Source organism: Coregonus lavaretus, assembly GCF_964263955.1.
Source record: "Coregonus lavaretus genome assembly, chromosome: 33".
Lineage (NCBI taxonomy): Eukaryota > Metazoa > Chordata > Actinopteri > Salmoniformes > Salmonidae > Coregonus > Coregonus lavaretus.
This window is the reverse complement of record NC_140020.1, coordinates 30,161,956-30,175,785: the sequence shown is the minus strand read 5'-3', so window position 1 is coordinate 30,175,785 and position 13,830 is coordinate 30,161,956. Positions and strand designations below refer to the sequence as shown.

The following is a 13,830-nucleotide window of genomic DNA, read 5'->3' as shown; positions in this document are numbered from 1 at the left end:
GCTGTTTTGTCTTCACACTTCTCATTAGATCTGCCAGCTTTTAATTAGGAATTTGCAGGTGCACAATACAATACGGAGCAACAATAATTGGGGGATTAATTTTATAAGCCGGTTTAGTGGGGAGACGTGGAGTGAGAGCTCTGTGGCGCTGATACCAGTGGAGGCTCCTCAGAGGAGGGGGAGGACGATTTTACGCAGTGAATTTCATCAAATTAAAATAGTGAAACATTAAAAAAGTTATCATTTTTAGATAAAACTATATTAAATATATTCACGTCACCAAATAACTGATTAAAACACATTGTTTTTCAATGGTCTACAGTAGCCTCAACAGCACACAGTTACACAGTAATTATTAGGACTTCCGGAGGACGTCCTCCAACCTATCAGAGCTCTTGCAGTATGAACTGACATGTGGTCCATCCAATCAAAGGATCAGATAATTAATCTAGTACTGAAAGAATAAACTACAGCTAGCTAGCACAGCAGTGCATAAAGTGTGGTAAGTAGTTGACTCAAAGAGAAAAATACAATAGTTGAACAGTTTTGAACAAATGTATTTTTTCTAAAATTAAGGAGAAGCAGCAGAGAGAGAGAGAGAGAGAGAGATTTTTCTTCTTCTTAGTTTACCTTTCATTTACTTAGCTAATGTAGCTAATTTAGCCTACCCAACAACCTGACTCAAACAGAGAGGAATGCTATTTATGTTAGCTAGCTGGCTAAGGCTATCCAACACTGTAACTCTTCCAAGTCAAGGTAAACTTTCGGTTTTATTAATTTATTGCCACCAGCGCCCACCGGTGTAACTGCTAAAATGCTTGCATTGTACACTGCGTAATTGTACACATGATTTGGATTGTGGTTTTACTAACGCGTTAGTTCTAGTTTGTTGACTATAACGTTAATATGGTGACAATGATGTAGGCTGTTTAACATTAGCGGTTATGGTATGAAGGTTTGGCTTGAAGAGGTTTTTGCGCCTGGTCACAGCTGTTGTATTGTGCACTGATGTCAACAGGTGAAGGGAAAAGGTGAGAGGAGGAGAGCGCCGAGATGCAAGAAGGAATCATTCAATGAGCAAAGTGATGATAATGTATGTGGCTGCTATGAAAGTGAACTGTGTGCGGGTGATCAGGGGTATATTCATTCTGCCGATTCTATTGCAAAATGTTTCTTAAACGGAAGCAGAAGAAAAGAAAAGGGGATGGACCTACCTACATTTGTCCAATAGAAACTGTCATTTTAGAGAGTGGTGGGTGTTTGGACTAATAATTACACTCCAGATCAGCTAGATGTAGGCAAGAGTGTGCAAGGTGGTATTAAATATGTCACTTTCTGGCACCTTGATTACTCCAATTTGTCTCTCGACCTGTGCAGCTACGTTATAAACTTTTATTTGTAGGCTAGGTTTTAACAACCTAATGATGGGTATAAGGCAAATTCAAGTATCATGTAGTAGCCTAAACCTATCGATGTTACATTGAGCTGGGTGAATGGAATATGAATGACAGTCATCCAATATGCTGTAATATAAATAATTGTATGCTCATATCAATAAATAAAATCATCCTCCCTAATCTTAAACGGCACCGACCGAGTCTAAGAGTATCTAAAGTGGACTGGATATCTTCTGAACTGGGTTCCAAAGTTTTCATAGTTCAGAAAGAGAGTGGTGGGTGCAGTGATAAGTTAGTGTCCTGATTGGCTGTACAGAGTGATTGGCAGGTGCAGTGAAAAGTTAGCATCCTGATTGGCTATACAGAGTGATTGGCCGGTGGACTGACCTGTGGCCGTGGGTGTCCTGTGACCAGACAGGTGAGTTCCAGGGTCTCTCCCTCCCGGATGGTGTACACCCTCTCCGTGTGACGCTCCTCCTCCACGTTACACGCGTGGCCCGAGTGCACGATGCGGACCGTAGGGGGTGCTGTAGAGGACAAACAGAACAGTTAGTAAATCCCAATCGTTACAAGCACAAAGTCAAAGCTGCAACGTCGAAATTCATTCACACAATTTGCATTGGAGATCATATATGTATAACTGATGAATTAAATTGTGTGAAGAAATTAGTGAAGAAACAACATTTTATTTAATGATTTGCACTTCCCCTCAGCTTGGCCCAGTGATGACCATGTTATGATACACACAATCCAATATATGTGGGGTCTGGGGCCTGATTTTCCACAGTCATGGGTTCTGCTTTATTTTGAGGATTATGGTTCAATTGAACAGCATCTGCAGGTATCATGTATCCCGTCAACACTCAACATGCCTATTCATCTTTATTTGTCAGCATTGCAGGTAGTCTGTCCTCTCATTAAACATCAAAACACCTACAAACAAACCAAAGAAAAAACCTATTTAAGATAAATACCATATATAATTTGTAACAAGGTTTTTGGGAGAAGTACCCCATGCAATCCCTCTCTCTACAGTAGGTCCTGCACGTCCAGTTGTAACTCCACTACTCCACAGCGCGTCCATCCCCATGTAATTACAGCACAGGTGTGAGATGTTTTTCTCTCCATTCTTTACGCTCTGCCGACCATGCTGATATTTATGAGGACTGATGCTGCCCGCGGTTCACCCCTGTGTAGAGAGAGAGAGGGAGAGAGAGAGAGAGAGAGAGAGAGAGAGAGAGAGAGAGAGAGAGAGAGAGAGAGAGAGAGAGAGAGAGAGAGAGAGAGAGAGAGAGAGAGAGAGAGATGTCTCCTCTACCTCAGCAAAGGAGAGACGGTGGGCGAGCCTGGGGGTGCACGCTAGGCCCACTGGGTCGTGAATGATGGGGTCGGATTAATTTCACCCCTAGAGGCTGATCATAGGTCTGTGTATGTGTTTCTCCCTCGAATGGTTTAGATTAGACCGTGGAAGGTAAGCTGAACTCAAATCTGTGCAGTTTGGGTAAAAGGAGTCTCGTCATTAGTCGCTTCAGGGCATGAGCAGTGAACAAGACTAGGGTAAAAGGAAAAATGTAGTAAAATCCGATGGGAACATACAGTCCCTTTCACTGTATCAGTGTGGTGTCCTGTTCCAAAACACTCAGTAGACTCACACCCTGAAGCAGAGATCCACATTCGTCCCCAGATCTTTCCGGTCTCACAACACGCTAATAAGCCTAGCGATTATGTGTGTGTGTGTGTATGTATGTGCGTGTGTGTGTTTATATGGGTTTGTGTGTGTGCATGTGTGTGTTGTGCACGTCTGTGTGCACGCGTGTGTAGCAACAATCCTCCTGTAGGCTGCACTGGGACTCCCAGACACAGTGCATCTGCACGCGCTAACCCGAGACGCTAACCACACGCCCCCCTCTTACTGCACTACTGTGACTATTCACTGTTTGTCCTCTACTCAGCTAGTTAGCGTTTAGCATTTAGCTCTCAAACTGCTACGTAGATTGATTAATACTGAGACTTATGCTAACAACAAATGTTAACTAGTCATCCACATGGACAGAGCCTGTAGTGGGTCTCTCCATTAGGGGAGAAATCCGCCAGCAGTATATTCCAGAGGGGGAATAGAGGATTGAAAGCCCTGGCTGGGGAGAGAAAAGCTTCACACACGGCTGCCACTTAAAACAAAGGAGGCTTAGGATAAGACCCTAGGACGCCAGGCAACATGGTGCTAATGCAATTTACTCCAATAAGACAGTATCTCTACAACATGCTTTCAGGCCTGAGACCAGCACAGAGCAGCAGAGGGGGAAACTGGAGAAACACCCGTAATGAATGATCCTCAGAGATACAGTAAGTGCACCCAGACACGTGCACATACACACAAACACACACAAACACAAAAAGATGACGCACATTAACTAATAAAAAGCTTACGCACACACACAAGTACACACACAGACACAAGCGCAGATGCATGCACACACACACCAATCAATTGCTCACTGCTCCCATAGGCACACACAGCACACTTGACACTTATGTAGGGCACTACAGCACGTGCAGTTGTCTTTCCATGGAAAATAACTTCCTAAATATGATAGGCTATTAGTTTAGGCTCCGACATTGACTGGAAATAAATATTCATAACACATTTATTTGTGTCTGCCTACAAATTGTCTGGCTCCTAAATTATACAAGATTATTTCGAAACGGTTGTCTTTCTGTTTTGTAGGCTATTCATTATCTATTGTAATAAAAGCTCCTATGTCGCAATAGTCACAAACTCTAACAGCCTAATTCTTGCTTTTACATTCAGTAGCCAACCTTTATTCTCTTTTGTTGGGCGAGATCAAGTGCACCTATGTGTGGTCTCAATTAAATAGCCTGTAGACTAGGCTATATGGGTGTAGAAGCACGGTGCAGTTATATTTAACTTCCTAAATATGATATACTATAGTTTAGACTCTGACATTGACTGGAAATATTTATGCTTAGACTCCGACATTTACTGAAAATATGTATAACACATGTAGGCCTATTTTACTCTGCTTGCAAATCATCCCGCTCCTAAAAGTTATGCAAATGTAGGTCAAGTCAAGTAAGTGTCCACTCTCGTATATTTCGCCCCAACTCTACTCTCTTTCAAACTACGTCTACCCTAATGGCTGATATAGCCCAATAATACCGATAGCATAATGAGCCATGTGAGAATCTGTGTTCTTTTTTTTTTCTTAGGCTATTTTTGCGCATTTTGATCTTGACTAGGTTGGCAATATTGCTGGGACAGAGGCTGCAAAGCGAGCTGCGTCGCATACACCTAAAATAACATTGCAGGACTGCGGTTGGGTTCGGGACCAGTTGTTGCGGGGGCAGGTGGGAGATGGACAAGAAGCCAGCAAGAGCGGGCGGGGGTGTGGTATGAAAAGCAGCGAGAGAGAGATGAAGAAATCAGTCCCATGTGCAGACCTCTACTGTGTGTCTCTCAGGCTGGCTGTAGTGTCAGAGCTCCCTCCCTCACACACACACACACACACCATAGCCCGGGGGAGTGTGGATGTGCTATAAATTAAATCACTTCCCCTGCTGTGAGTGGGTAGGGAGAATGTGTGTGTGTGTGTGTGTGTGTGTGTGTGTGTGTATCCATACTAGCAGGGTCCCACCGGACAGACAGCCTGGCCCTCCATGTCCCTAGCTGACAGAGGGGAGACGGGACAGCTTTATTCACAGAGAGCCAATGAAGAGATTAAATGTGATTTGGCTAAAGCAGGCCTGTCACCATGGCCCTGGACTGGCAGAGACAGAAAGGCATAGAGAGAGGCAGAGGGGGTTCTTGGCAGGGACAGAGACTCTACATTTGACAAACAAATTAATGTGAAAAAAGCTCAAACAGCTGGGTCTTGGTGACGCTAGGCTTAATGTCTTCAGACCAACCCCTTAAGACCATTAAACATGTTCTGCGCGATTGGTGAGTGTGTGAGTGAGATAAACAGAAAGAGAGAATCGTGCACAAGGGAACAATAACAGTATGCAAAGCCTAGTTTCTCTTTGTATCTGTTATCCCACCCAGAGTCATTATCAGGAGGCCGCCAGGCCCAAGATCCAGGACCACCACTGTAGAAGCTAAGCTGACGTCAGAACTAGAGATTGGTAAATCAAGGCAAAGATTACATCATAAATGAGCACAGCAATAACATCCTTATGATTCAGGCTTGGATGTATTCTAAAACAAAACCTTATGTAGTCTCATTCTAGGTGAACAACGTCTCATTACAGGTGAACACATGAATGGATAATAAGGGAAAAAAACACAGATGATCCACCAATGGTTGAAACACTGTTACATTAAAACTCGGGGATCATCTAACAGTGCACATGTAATTCCATTTGTATTCGCCATTTTGTACACCCGGCACTATTGAAATCTGCTTGTATGTGTACAAACACTACCAGTAACAACAGAAAGACACTAACTCATATGGATGACACAACATTGGGTTGACTGTTCAGCACATATAGACACTATTACATCACTGTCATCAAGTAAACCTTGACCTGACTTGAGTTGATCACTGTCCCTCAGCATGAGTTGCCAGCAGCCATTGATCACACCCGTTAATGCACTCACATGCACTTCTGTCCCTAAACTGTTGTTGTAAATGACCCTTACAACATCAATACCTCAGCATGTCATCAGTATTCCATCAGCAGAGATCATCTAGGAAGAGGACTGTGAGAGACCAGCTGTGGAAGAAGACCAGGGTTGAATACATAAATTCAGCAAAAAAAGAAACGTCCTCTCACTGTCAACTGCGTTTATTTTCAGCAAACTTAACATGTGTAAATATTTGTATGAACATAACAAGATTCAACAACTGAGACATAAACTGAACAAGTTCCACAGACTTGTGACTAACAGAAATTGAATAATGTGTCCCTGAACAAAGGGGGGGTCAAAAGTAACAGTCAGTATCTGGTGTGGCCACCAGCTGCATTAAGTACTGCAGTGCATCTCCTCCTCATGGACTGCAACAGATTTGCCAGTTCTTGCTGTGAGATGTTACCCCACTCTTCCACCAAGGCACCTGCAACTTCCCGGACATTTCTGGGGGGAATGGCCCTAGCCCTCACTCTCCGATCCAACAGGTCCCAGATGTGCTCAATGGGATTGAGATCCGGGCTCTTCACTGGCCATGGCAGAACACTGACATTCCTGTCTTGCATGAAATCACGCACAGAATGAGCAGTATGGCTGGTGGCATTGTCATGCTGGAGAGTCATGTCAGGATGAGCCTGCAGGAAGGGTACCACATGAGAGAGGAGGATGTCTTCCCTGTAACGCCCAGCGTTGAGATTGCCTGCAATGACAACAAGCTCAGTCTGATGATGCTGTGACACACTGCCCCAGACCATGACGGACCCTCCACCTCCAAATCGATCCCGCTCCAGAGTACAGGCCTCGGTGTAACGCTCATTCCTTCGACGATAAACACGAATCCGACTATCACCCCTGGTGAGACAAAACCGCGACTCGTCAGTGAAGAGCACTTTTTGCCAGTCCTGTCTGGTCCAGCGACGGTGGGTTTGTGCCCATAGGCGACGTTGTTGCCAGTGATGTCTGGTGACAACAGGCTTACAACAGGCCTACAAGCCCTCAGTCCAGCCTCTCTCAGCCTATTGCGGACAGTCTGAGCACTGATGGAGGGATTGTGCGTTCCTGGTGCAACTCGGGCAGTTGTTGTTGCCATCCTGTACCTGTCCCGCAAGTGTGATGTTCGGATGTACCGATCCTGTGCAGGTGTTGTTACACGTGGTCTGCCACTGCGAGCACGATCCGCTGTCCGTCCTGTCTCACTGTAGCGCTGTCTTAGGCGTCTCACAGTACGGACATTGCAATTTATTGCCCTGGCCACATCTGCAGTCCTCATGCCTCTTTGCAGCATGGCACGTTCACACAGATGAGCAGGGACCCTGGGCATCTTTATTTTGGTATTTTTTAGAGTCAGTAGAAAGGCCTCTTTAGTGTACTAAGTTTTCATAACTGTAACCTTAATTGCCTACCGTCTGTGACCTGTTAGTGTCTTAACGACCGTTCCACAGATGCATGTTCATTAATTGTTTATGGCTCATTGAACAAGCATGGGAAATAGTGCTCAAACCCTTAACAATGAAGATCTGTGAAGTTATTTGGATTTGTACGAATTATCTTTGAAAGACAGGGTCCTGAGTTTATCTGTATGTGTATCAAAAACCTTCATATACTTGATGTACACTTGATTTAGCTTGTGTGGAATAGTCCCAAAAATGCAAGCTCTGCCAATCCTGCACAGGAGTGAAGTGAACTCAAGCCCAGCTCAAAGTCTTTCAAAGTATAAAACAGGCAGCTACAGTAGTGCCACAGAAGCACTGAGAAGCTGTGCCCTGTCAGTGCCGCTGTCCATGGTGCTGGAGCAGAGGTGCTGAAACTTCTATATATTGTTATAAAGAATGTGATGATATTCTCATGTGGACTGCCAGCCTTGCTACTACAGCACCACTGACAGGCTGACTTCTGTATTATTGCCCCTGTCCATGGTGCTGAAGCTGAGTTGCTGAAACTCCTTGTCCCATAGAGAAGCTTAATGTCGCTGTATTGACAAGTCTTTAACAGCCGTACCTATCCAAAAATCATTCCACATTCCTCTACTGTTTCTTTCTAACCGACAGCAGCTGAATTTGGGGGAGTTCTTTGTGCTATTGGAATGCTGCTGAATGCTCTATTGGAAACATATTGATTGACTGAAGTAGTCCTGTAGAGGGGACACCGGTGTGTGGCACCCTGCAGTGTTCATTGTTTGATTGCGATGCCACATATGCACATATACGCACAGACACACACACAAACATACACAATCATGCCACATAATCATTCCCAATTTATGTTTGCACTGAGTGAATATCACTATTTACAGATGGATTATTGTACAGAACCAAAATCCCACATTTTATCACATGAAGACAGTCATTATCACCAAACTGGTAGAGCACGGCGCTTGTAACGCCAAGGTAGTGGGTTCGATCCCCGGGACCACCCATACACAAAAATGTATGCACGCATGACTGTAAGTCGCTTTGGATAAAAGCGTCTGCTAAATGGCATATTATTATTATTATTGTAATCACAAAACAAAGGTCTATTTTATGTGTTATGGGGCCATGAAATGGTAACAATAGAGACATTGTAAACATTGTATACTCTATCTTTATAATCGGATTACACACCCTTCCTTACGTCGATACATGTTTACGTCCCAATTATAAGAGGTGTATAAACGTGTAATTTATATTGCTATTCAGGCTAGGCCTTATGACTTAACAGTGCCTACCATCTCATGGTAGTGATTATTAAGAATGCTTGTTTTACTGAGGTATATGGCTGTACAGAGTCTACTGACACATCTATAAACTAGAAATTACAAACACACACACACAAACACAAACACAAACACACACACACACACACACACAAACACACACACAAACACACACATAAACACACTCAATATAGGATTGTTCCAGTTGACTAAACCTCAGTGGGTTTTTCCCCTCTATCCTGTTCTCCAGTCTCTATGTCTGTGGTGCCACATTGGCATGGCAGCCCTGTTGAGCCCACTTGATTTCCCTAAACAACCCTAATCGGGCATCTGTAGGGGAGGATAAAGCCCAGATTGGCTGGAACCAGGCAGCAGCTCTCTTACGATAGGCTAGTTCCAACCAGCCCTGCAGAAAGATCACTCCAGATTGAAGTCGAAAATTGATGTTTTTGCAGGTCCCCAGGACGTCGGGAGAAGTCATCAAAACCGTCCACTAAAGAAAATACAAACTCAAAACAAGTGCCTGGAGCTGGGATTGAACCTGCAGTCTATGGAGCAAAAGCTCACTGGTTAGACCACTGCGCCATCTTTCCACAATGAGGTAGCAGGACCAGTTTTAATTAATGGCTTAACTTAAACGTGGAGTTGTTTTTCTGTTTTAACCCTATCCCAAAACGTATCCTTAACTTAACCAATCAGAATGAATGCCTGAACTTAATTTACACTATTCCAAACCTTAATCCTTAACATAACCAATCGGAATTAATGCCTGAACTGTTAACCAATCTGAATTAATGCCTGAACTTCACCCTAGAGTGGTTTCTGTTTTAAACCTATTCCGAACCTTAACTTAACCCATTAGGAATTAATGCCTTAAGTTAACCGTAGAGTTGTTTCTGTGAGCCTAAATCGTCTGGAGCTCATGTGGGAGCTGTGTACCTAAATACAGAACATCGGGAGATGAAGTCAGTTTACTAGTCAAAAATAGACGTGTTGTTCCAAGGACGTCAAGAAATTACGTGAGACTGTGATATCTTGTTGAGCCCTTGGATGATTGGCTATAGCAAGCGAGAAGCTTCCTTTATGGTTGGCGACCGCCAGCCAGGAGCCAGGAAGAGCTTGTTGAGAATGGAATAGCTATCTGGCAATCCTTGGAGGATTGGGTGTCGCCGGCCAACAAACTCTTGGGTGATTGGCTGCTGTGACCCTGGAGCTAACTGATCATCATATCAATGGCCACAGTACAGGCTGACTGCTGGAGTTGCCTGCTGGCAGGCTTATTTAGGGCTATCCATAACCCTGCCGTCCAGTGGGGAGCTGTTTACGCCATCAATAACTCTTGCATTTGGGGAGCTGTGCTGCTAAGCCCAGCCAGCAAGCCCTAACACTTCATTATTCTTGCCCAGGAAGAGATGGGTTTACAGGGCTCTCTCACCATGCTAGGCCCCTAGATATGCCTGGTGTTGGAAGACTAGTACTACTAACATGTACTGAGAAAATGTCATTCTGGGCTGTGTTTACTAAGCCTATCAAAATGAAACAGGAGTGGGGGGAAAAAAAGGAAAACATCACATGCTCTCCATTATTTCTGCTTCATTTGTAAGGGTACATTTCTCCATCCACCTCAATTGGTAGAGCATGGCGCTTGTAACACCAGGGTAGTGGGTTCAATCCCAGGGACCACCCTTACGTAAAAATGTATGCACACATGACTGTAAGTCGCTTGGGATAAAAGCGTCTGCTAAATGGCATATTATATTACTATAATACACTGAACAAAAATATAAATGCAACATGCAACAATTTCAAATATTTTACTGAGCTACATTTCACATAAGGAAATCAGTCAATTAAAATAAATTCATTAGGCCCTACGACTGGGAATACGGATATGCATATTTTGGTCACAGATACCTTTAAAAAAATGTAGGGGTGTGGATCTGAAAACTAGTCAGTATCTGGTGTGTTCCACCATTTGCCTCATGCAGCATGACACATCTCCAACGCATAGAGTTGATCAGGCTGTTGATTGTGGTCTGTGGAATGTTGTCCCACTACTTTTCAATGGCTGTGCGAAGTTGCTGGATATTGGTGGGAATTGGAACACGCTGTCGTACACGTCGATCCAGAACATCCCAAACATGCTCAATGGGTGACATGTCTGGTGAGTATGCAGGCCATGGAAGAACTGGGACATTTTCAGCTTCCAAGAATTGTGACATGGGGCCACGCATTATCATGCTGTAGTTTATGCCTGCCCATACCATAATACCACCGTCACCATTGGCACTCTGTTGACAACGTTGACATCAGCATACAGCTCGCACACACGACGCCATACATGCTGTCTGCCATCTGCACGGTACAGATGAATCAGTGAAGAGCACACTTTTCCAGCGTGCCAGTGGCCATCGAAGTCAGTTATGACGCCGAACTGCAGTCAGGTAGACGAGCGCGCAGATGAGCTTCCCTGAGACGGTTTCTGACAGTTTGTGCAGAAATTATTCGGTTGTGCAAACCCACAGTTTCATCAGCTGTCTGGCTGGCTGGTCTCAGACAATCCCGCAAGTGAAGAAGCCGGATGTGTATGTCCTGGGCTGGTTATGGTTGTGAGGCTGGTTGGACATACTGCCAAATTCTCGAAAACGTAGTTGGAGGCGACTTATGGTAGAGAAATTAACATTCAATTCTCTGGCAACAGCTCTGGTGGACATTCCTGCAGTCAGCATGCCAATTGCACGCTCCCTCAAATCTTGAGACATCTGTGGCATTGTGTTGTGTGACAAAACTACACATTTTAGAGGGGCCTTTTATTGTCTGTGTACCTGTGTAATGCCCATGCTGTTTAATCAGTTTCTTGATATGCCACACCTGTCAGGTGGGTGGATTATCTTGGCAAAGGAGAAATGAGAGAAATAAGCTTTTTGTTGTATGGAACATTTCTGGGATATTTTATTTCAGCTCATGAAACATGGGACCAACACTTTACATGTTGTGTTTATACTTTTGTTCAGTATACATTGATAAGCACACCAAAGCACATCAAAGACGGCAGTAACGAAACATAATAAAATAAAAACTGTCACGGATCCCCCGGTACTGCTGCTCATTCCGTTCACCAGCTTCGGAGGTCTAAGTCACCGGCCTTCAAGGCGTCACTGACCTGATTCATTACCACCAACCCTCGACTATCTTGTCTCATTACGCACACCAGGTTCCCATTCCCCCTGATTAGTATGTGTATATGTGTGACCTCTGTTCCCCATTGTCCTTGTCGATTATTGTCCCATGTCCGTTAGTCTCGTGAGTACATCGTGTATTGTGCTCTTGTTATTACAGGTCTCGTCCCGTGGGTTTACACCTCGCTCTTTTGTTTGGGTTACAACCCTGTTTTATATACAGTGAGGGAAAAAGTATTTGACCCCATGCTCATTTTGTATGTTTGCTCACTGACAAAGAAATTATCAGTCTATAATTTTAATGGTAGGTTTATTTGAACAGTGAGAGACAGAATAACAACAACAAAATCCAAAAATGTTATAAATTGTTTTGTATTTTAATGAGGGAAATAAGTATTTGACCCCCTCTCAATCAGAAAGATTTCTGGCTCCCAGGTGTCTTTTATACAGGTAACGAGCTGAGATTAGGAGCACACTCTTAAAGGGAGTGCTCCTAATCTCAGCTTGTTAACTGTATAAAAGACAACTGTCCACAGAAGCAATCAATCAATCAGATTCCAAACTCTCCACCATGGCCAAGACCAATGAGCTCTCCAAGGATGTCAGGGACAAGATTGTAGACCTACACAAGGCTGGAATGGGCTACAAGACCATCGCCAAGCAGCTTGGTGAGGAGGTGACAACAGTTGGTGTGATTATTCGCAAATGGAAGAAACACAAAAGAACTGTCAATCTCCCTCGGCCTGGGGCTCCATGCAAGATCTCACCTCGTGGAGTTGCAATGATCATGAGAACGGTGAGGAATCAGCCCAGAACTACACGGGAGGATCTTGTCAATGATCTCAAGGCAGCTTGGACCATAGTCACCAAGAAAACAATTGGTAACACACTACGCCGTGAAGGACTGAAATCCTGCAGCGCCCGCAAGGTCCCCCTGCTCAAGAAAGCACATATACATGCCCGTCTGAAGTTTGCCAATGAACATCTGAATGATTCAGAGGAGAACTGGGTGAAAGTGTTGTGGTCAGATGAGACCAAAATGGAGCTCTTTGGCAAAAACTCAACTTGCCGTGTTTGGAAGAGGAGGAATGCTGTCTATGGCCCCAAGAACACCATCCCCACCGTCAAACATGGAGGTGGAAACATTATGCTTTGGGGGTGTTTTTCTGCTAAGGGGACAGGACAACTTTACCACATCAAAGGGACGATGGACGGGCCATGTACCGTCAAATCTTGGTTGAGAACCTCCTTCCCTCAGCCAGGGCATTGAAAATGGGTCGTGGATGGGTATTCCAGCATGACAATGACCCAAAGCACACGGCCAAGGCAACAAAGGAGTGGCTCAAGAAGAAGCACATTAAGGTCCTGGAGTGGCCTAGACAGTCTCCAGACCTTAATGCCATAGAAAATCTGTGGAGGGAGCTGAAGGTTCGAGTTGCCAAACGTCAGCCTCGAAACCTTAATGACTTGGAGAAGATCTGCAAAGAGGAGTGGGACAAAATCCCTCCTGAGATGTGTGCAAACCTGGTAGCCAAATACAAGAAACGTCTGACCTCTGTGATTGCAAACAAGGGTTTTTCCACCAAGTGCTAAGTCATGTTTTGCAGAGGGGTCAAATACTTATTTCCCTCATTAAAATGCAAATCAATTTATAACATTTTTGACATGCGTTTTTCTGGATTTTTTTGTTGTTATTCTGTCTCTCACTGTTCAAATAAACCTACCATTAAAATTATAGACTGATAATTTCTTTGTCAGTGGGCAAACGTACAAAATCAGCAGGGGATCAAATACTTTTTTCCCTCACTGTTTATTTTGGGCTTCGTCCCCGTTGTTTTTCATGACGTACATTGTGTTCGCTGTAGTAATACAAACCCCTAATACGTATTCCTGCATCTGTCTTCTAATCAT

At 44.1% G+C, this 13,830-nt stretch overlaps 1 protein-coding gene across 1 annotated transcript in view; it reads right to left on the bottom strand.

Annotated features, from left to right (window-relative positions):
- LOC311108674 (MAM domain-containing glycosylphosphatidylinositol anchor protein 2) overlaps positions 1–13,830 on the bottom strand; it is a gene marked incomplete at both ends in the record, with an annotated part of 397,367 nt that overhangs the window by 266,692 nt on the left and 116,845 nt on the right. The window contains one exon of the mRNA XM_084151384.1: positions 1,785–1,924. Coding sequence (XP_084007510.1) covers positions 1,785–1,924 — 140 coding nt within the window. The remainder of the gene's footprint in view (positions 1–1,784; positions 1,925–13,830) is intronic.